Source organism: Camelina sativa, chromosome 3, assembly GCF_000633955.1.
Source record: "Camelina sativa cultivar DH55 chromosome 3, Cs, whole genome shotgun sequence".
Classification (NCBI taxonomy): domain Eukaryota; kingdom Viridiplantae; phylum Streptophyta; class Magnoliopsida; order Brassicales; family Brassicaceae; genus Camelina; species Camelina sativa.
The window spans coordinates 11,998,083-12,005,472 of NC_025687.1; the positions used below are offsets into that span (position 1 = coordinate 11,998,083).

A 7,390-nucleotide genomic window follows, 5' to 3' on the forward strand; every position below is an offset into this window, starting at 1 on the left:
TCCGTTCTCAAATCATGCCTTCATTTCAATTCTGATTAGATCGAAACCTTTGTTTGTTTTTAATCATCTGCTGCGATTTTTGTTGTTGTTATTGTTCATCGCGTTTGAGTGATGATTACTGTGTTTATTTTATTGACCTTTTCTTGATTTATTCTGAATTTTTGCTTCTGTGTTTCAGCAATCACTTAACCCTAACTTATGATCCCCCCTACATTCGTTTTGATTCTGTGTGAGGATCTTGTTTTCGATACGAAGCATCCACTAGGCAATAGAGTTACTTGTTTCTTTCTTTCATCAGGTAGAATTGTGTTAAAGATGTGGTTACAGAGAATTCACTATGCCAGTATTCATACTGTTTGATAATTAATATCCACTAAGCAAACTCTGCCAGCGAGATTCCATATTGTTGATGTATTCCTAAAGCTAGAGAATATATGGTGATTAGTGAGCCCATCAGAAGGAAAAAGCTGACTTTTCTATTTCATACAAATAAACTTACACTTATCCTCTTCGCCTGGTTAAGATCACAGCATAAGATAGTTGGAATAGTAATCGCTTTTGACAGCTTCTCCTGATGGTTGGTTGAGTAACAATAATTTTGTATTTACTTGTACATTTTCTATGGATTGGATTAATTATTTTTTCGTGGATATTGAGAACATAGGTTAGATCAGTGACTATTAAGCAGCTTGTTGTCCTTGTTGATAGGTCTATGGAGATCAAACTCTTTTGAAAACCTGCTTACCTTTACCAAACTTTCAGATTAATTTTTCTATTGGTTCCCTGCTTCTTGTTGCATCACATGCTCCCTTCTTTCTGAAAATTAGATCGATAGATTTTTTGTTTCAGTATGTTGAGACTTGCGAAAATATTTATCCTGGATCGTGCACCACTTGAATTACTAAGATCGCTGCCTGACATTTGTTTTTTAATTTTTTTTTTATGTTAAAGTTTCGATTACATCATCTGTTAATGCATTCTTTGCGTTTGTCCAGGTCTTTTTGTGGCAGTGAGTTAAATGGAGAGGTACTGTATCTGACTCATCCTCGTTTTTGAGCAAACTCAAATTTTCATTCTTGGGCAAACAATCATTCAATGTTTTTGAGCAAACTTGTATAAAGAATATATTTTTGTACGTTAATTATTTAACAACTCAAATCATTGTGTCACAAAAAATTAGGGGAGCTAGTAGACAGTTTCATATGTCTGATTCGATTGTTGATGAGTCTTTATATATTCACTAAACTTGCAGAGGAATCCTGCTTCTACTGTTGAGCTATCACTGGTGATCTTCAATTCTCATGGCTCATACTGCGGTATGTATTGTGCTCCATTTTCGTGATGTCCAAATAAAAACATTGTTTGGTTGCTTTTCATGGTCCTGGTTATTATCGTTTAATTTGATTATGTTGTTCTTATATTTCGTTCTTTTTAGCTTGCTTGGTACAACGGAGTGGCTGGACAAGAGATGTTGATATTTTCTTGCATTGGCTTTCGTCCATACAATTTGGTGGTGGTGGTTTCAATGAAGTTGCTACAGCCGAAGGGCTTGCCGAAGCATTGATGGTAGGAAACTTGATCTTTTGTCATCTGTGACACAACTAGAAATACATGTTGGGCCTCTGTCCTTGAAGCCACTTTTGACTAATTTTACCTTCCTAATGAAATTTTTATTTTTCTTCCATGGCTGTCATTGTATATGGTGGTACTTCTGTCAGCGATATTTCGGATCCTTAAACCTCACAATTTTCTTCTGACTTCATGACACAGATGTTTCCTCCTCCTTCCGGCCAAGCTCAACCAAGTAATGATCTTAAAAGGCACTGTATCCTAATCACAGCCAGCAACCCTCACACATTGCCGACACCTGTATATCGTCCACGAGTGCAAAATGTGGAACGGAATGACAATGGTGATGCACAATCTGAAAGTCGTTTATCAGATGCTGAAACAGTTGCTTCATATTTTGCTAAGGTACTTTTTTTAATGATTTCCTCATGGAACAGGACTTGCTACAATTACTCCTTTTAATTGGGAATCACTAACCTGCCATATTTCTGTGCAGTGTTCTGTTTCTTTGTCTGTTGTGTGTCCAAAGCAGCTTCCCAAGATTAGAGCACTATACAATGCGGTGAGACTGCGTATCTATTTGCAATTCACTAGATGTGCAGCTATCATAACTGTTTTTGTCAGCTAGCTCTTTCAAAGGCTGTCTTTATTTTCAATGCTATAGACTGGTAAAAGCTTGTTCTATACTGTTATATATGCAGGGAAAGCTCAATCCACAAAGTGCGGACTTGTCAATGGATACGGTTAAGAACCCATTCTATCTTGTCCTGATCTCAGAGAATTTTGTGGAGGCACGTGCTGCCTTAAGTCATTCTGCTGCAAATTTGCCACAGACCCAGAGTCCTGTGAAAGTGGACAGGGCCACTGCTGCTCCATCTCTTCCAGTCACTGGCCAACCTCCTGCTCCTGTGACATCAGGTTCTTCTACTGATAACAGCCTTTTTTTAAGTTCAACTATCTTGATTTCTCTATGTGAAGATCTAATTTTGTATGATTTTTCAGCCAATGGACCTATTTTGAATCGGCAACCAGTTTCTGTTGGACCAGTTCCAACTGCTACTGTGAAAGTTGTAAGTCTATTTGATCTTTTTAGTCAGTTGGAGGAGGTAGCTTTATTGGCAACTAACCCATGTTTGTTTTATACGAATTGTATACTAGATATAAACTGAAATGAATTGTAAGTTCATTCGATGGTGCTTGATAAGACATAACATATATTTTATATATTACTAAATTGATTTAGTATTAAGCTCATATGAATATCCCATTTAAAAGTTGATATAATATTATATACGCAATCAACTTATTAGATAACATAGCATCACAGAAGTATACAGAGCTTGTTAATTGGACTTTTGGGATTAAATTGCAGGAGCCTAGCACTGTAACTTCTATGGCACCAGTTCCAAGTTTTCCCCATATCCCGTCTGTTGCTCGGCCTGCTACACAAGCAATTCCTTCAATTCAAACATCTTCAGCATCACCAGTTTCCCAAGATATGGTCACCAACGCCGAGAATGCACCAGATATTAAGCCTGTGGTGGTGAGTGGAATGACGCCACCATTGCGTGCTGGTCCTTCTGGTGGAGCCAATGTAAATCTGCTTAATAATCTTTCTCAAGTGCGACAAGTCATGAGCTCTGCAGCTCTGGCAGGTGCAGCCTCCTCGGTTGGGCAAAGTGCGGTTGCAATGCATATGTCAAATATGATATCAACAGGAATGGCTACATNGTCTATTTGATCTTTTTAGTCAGTTGGAGGAGGTAGCTTTATTGGCAACTAACCCATGTTTGTTTTATACGAATTGTATACTAGATATAAACTGAAATGAATTGTAAGTTCATTCGATGGTGCTTGATAAGACATAACATATATTTTATATATTACTAAATTGATTTAGTATTAAGCTCATATGAATATCCCATTTAAAAGTTGATATAATATTATATACGCAATCAACTTATTAGATAACATAGCATCACAGAAGTATACAGAGCTTGTTAATTGGACTTTTGGGATTTAATTGCAGGAGCCTAGCACTGTAACTTCTATGGCACCAGTTCCAAGTTTTCCCCATATCCCGTCTGTTGCTCGGCCTGCTACACAAGCAATTCCTTCAATTCAAACATCTTCAGCATCACCAGTTTCCCAAGATATGGTCACCAACGCCGAGAATGCACCAGATATTAAGCCTGTGGTGGTGAGTGGAATGACGCCACCATTGCGTGCTGGTCCTTCTGGTGGAGCCAATGTAAATCTGCTTAATAATCTTTCTCAAGTGCGACAAGTCATGAGCTCTGCAGCTCTGGCAGGTGCAGCCTCCTCGGTTGGGCAAAGTGCGGTTGCAATGCATATGTCAAATATGATATCAACAGGAATGGCTACATCTTTGCCTCCTTCACAAACTGTGTTTTCATCTGGACAGCAGGGAATTACTTCAATGGCTAGTTCANTACGCAATCAACTTATTAGATAACATAGCATCACAGAAGTATACAGAGCTTGTTAATTGGACTTTTGGGATTTAATTGCAGGAGCCTAGCACTGTAACTTCTATGGCACCAGTTCCAAGTTTTCCCCATATCCCGTCTGTTGCTCGGCCTGCTACACAAGCAATTCCTTCAATTCAAACATCTTCAGCATCACCAGTTTCCCAAGATATGGTCACCAACGCCGAGAATGCACCAGATATTAAGCCTGTGGTGGTGAGTGGAATGACGCCACCATTGCGTGCTGGTCCTTCTGGTGGAGCCAATGTAAATCTGCTTAATAATCTTTCTCAAGTGCGACAAGTCATGAGCTCTGCAGCTCTGGCAGGTGCAGCCTCCTCGGTTGGGCAAAGTGCGGTTGCAATGCATATGTCAAATATGATATCAACAGGAATGGCTACATCTTTGCCTCCTTCACAAACTGTGTTTTCATCTGGACAGCAGGGAATTACTTCAATGGCTAGTTCAGGTGCACTAATGGGATCTGCACAAACAGGACAAAGCCCGGGTACTAATAATGCCTTTAGTCCTCAAACAACGTCAAACCTTGGTGTTTCACAACCGATGCAAGGGATGAGCCAAGGAAATCATTCTGGACCACAAATGATGCAAGGTGGAATTTCCATGAACCAGAACATGATGAGTGGTCTCGGTCAAGGAAATCTCTCGTCTGGAACAGGGGGAATGATGCCTACTCCAGGAGTTGCTNTTGCTCGGCCTGCTACACAAGCAATTCCTTCAATTCAAACATCTTCAGCATCACCAGTTTCCCAAGATATGGTCACCAACGCCGAGAATGCACCAGATATTAAGCCTGTGGTGGTGAGTGGAATGACGCCACCATTGCGTGCTGGTCCTTCTGGTGGAGCCAATGTAAATCTGCTTAATAATCTTTCTCAAGTGCGACAAGTCATGAGCTCTGCAGCTCTGGCAGGTGCAGCCTCCTCGGTTGGGCAAAGTGCGGTTGCAATGCATATGTCAAATATGATATCAACAGGAATGGCTACATCTTTGCCTCCTTCACAAACTGTGTTTTCATCTGGACAGCAGGGAATTACTTCAATGGCTAGTTCGGGTGCACTAATGGGATCTGCACAAACAGGACAAAGCCCGGGTACTAATAATGCCTTTAGTCCTCAAACAACGTCAAACGTTACTTCAAACCTTGGTGTTTCACAACCGATGCAAGGGATGAGCCAAGGAAATCATTCTGGACCACAAATGATGCAAGGTGGAATTTCCATGAACCAGAACATGATGAGTGGTCTCGGTCAAGGAAATCTCTCGTCTGGAACAGGGGGAATGATGCCTACTCCAGGAGTTGCTCAACAAACGCAATCAGCAATACAACAACTTGGTGGCAATAACAGTTCAGCTTCTAATATGCAGTTGTCACAGCCATCGTCTGGGGCTCTGCAGACTTCACAATCCAAATATGTAAAAGTCTGGGAGGTAATGTCTTTTTACTTTGTCTGCAATATCGGTGGTCTTATGCTAACTGCTAACTTAACTTACATTTTCAAATTCATGTAGGGAAATTTATCTGGTCAAAGACAAGGGCAGCCTGTTCTTATCACCAGACTTGAGGTGTGTTTAGGGGGACTGACTATGCATTTTTTCCCCTTTGTGTCTTTTCGGGGATCACACGCTTGCTTAATGCTTAAAGCACACCTCCCTTTTCTATAGTTTTGTTTAGTTGCTCCTAATTAGATGGGAAAATCGTTTTTATTTTTATTTGACAGGGTTACCGAAGTGCTTCTGCCTCTGATACGTAAGTTCGAAACTGCTTCCTTATTAACCCTCGTCAAAGAGCAGTCTATCATTGAGGAATGATATGTTAGCTGCTAAAATAAGTTTTGCTTTCTCTTTTTGTGCATCTCCCCAGGTTGGCAGCAAATTGGCCACCAACGATGCAGATTGTTCGTCTCATATCCCAGGATCATATGAATAACAAGTAATGTCTTCTTGCTTTAGCCTTCCTTATTCCAACTGGGTCATGGGTGGATGTTGTTTTCGTGCCACTAATTGTTTTACCTGACATTGCATCAGGCAATATGTTGGCAAAGCTGACTTCCTTGTGTTTCGGGCCATGAGTCAACATGGGTTCTTAGGACAACTTCAGGATAAGAAGCTTGTGAGTATTGTTCAAAATTTATCACAAATGTTGAACTGCATCTGTAAACTTTTTCTGCATGAACTATCAAATCTCTTGCTATGTTCACCATACTCTTTACGACTCCTACACTTGTTGATTGCCTAATCGTGTGCCATATTATTTTCATCTTCGTACTTACCTCTTGTGGAATTTGTATATGATAACTTTGTCATTTTCCGAAGTGCAGTGTGCAGTTATCCAGTTGCCATCACAGACGCTGCTGCTCTCTGTCTCTGACAAGGCTTGCCGCTTGATAGGAATGCTTTTTCCAGGGGTAAGGAAACACCAAATTTACCTACTAAGGTGTCTAATTCACATGTATACCCATTTTCTAAGTGACTCTTGAGTTTTGTTTTGTATTTTGTGTTGGTTTCGCCCAGGATATGGTTGTGTTTAAACCACAAATTCCAAATCAGCAGCAGCAGCAGCAACAACAGCTCCAACAACAACAGCAGATCCACCAGCAGCAGCAGCAGCAACAACAACAACACCACCAACAGCAACAGATGCCACAACTCCAGCAACAACAACAACAGCACCAGCAGCAACAGATGCCACAACTCCAGCAGCAGCAGCATCAATTGTCTCAGCTCCAACATCATCATCAGCAGCAGCAGCAACAACAACAACAACAACAACAACAGCAGCAGCATCAGTTGACACAGCTTCAACACCATCATCAGCAGCAACAGCAGCAACAGCAGCAGACATCTCCCCTAAACCAGATGCAGCAACAGAACTCGCCACTGAATCAGATGCAGCAACAGCAGCAGCCTCAACAGATGGTAATGGGTGGTCAAGCTTTTGCTCAAGCCCCAGGTAGATCACAACAAAGTGGTTCAGGGCAGTCTAACATGCCAGGAGCTGGCTTCATGGGATAAATAATGATTCATCATCTTCAGGGCTAATTAGATTCATCATAAATACAATTATTTCTTTCTTCTTTGGTCAACTCGATTTTAAACTGTTAAGNATGAGTCAACATGGGTTCTTAGGACAACTTCAGGATAAGAAGCTTGTGAGTATTGTTCAAAATTTATCACAAATGTTGAACTGCATCTGTAAACTTTTTCTGCATGAACTATCAAATCTCTTGCTATGTTCACCATACTCTTTACGACTCCTACACTTGTTGATTGCCTAATCGTGTGCCATATTATTTTCATCTTCGTACTTA

General features: G+C 40.6%; 1 protein-coding gene across 2 annotated transcripts; it reads left to right on the top strand.

The window, feature by feature from the left end:
• Positions 928–7,179, top strand: LOC104776689 (mediator of RNA polymerase II transcription subunit 25-like). Of its 2 annotated transcripts, none has more exons than XM_010500795.1 (15): positions 928–1,026; positions 1,253–1,316; positions 1,436–1,566; positions 1,771–1,974; positions 2,066–2,131; positions 2,271–2,487; positions 2,572–2,639; positions 2,942–3,224; positions 4,993–5,510; positions 5,592–5,645; positions 5,801–5,829; positions 5,944–6,012; positions 6,108–6,192; positions 6,401–6,487; positions 6,594–7,179. In XM_010500795.1, the coding sequence occupies exons 1-15, from the start codon at positions 943–945 to the stop codon at positions 7,092–7,094; spliced, it is 2,460 nt and encodes an 819-aa protein (XP_010499097.1). In that variant the 5' UTR covers positions 928–942; the 3' UTR covers positions 7,095–7,179. The 2 variants fall into 2 exon arrangements, with proteins under 2 accessions (XP_010499097.1, XP_019099207.1); XM_019243662.1 differs by having other exon boundaries at positions 2,942–2,999; positions 4,768–5,510.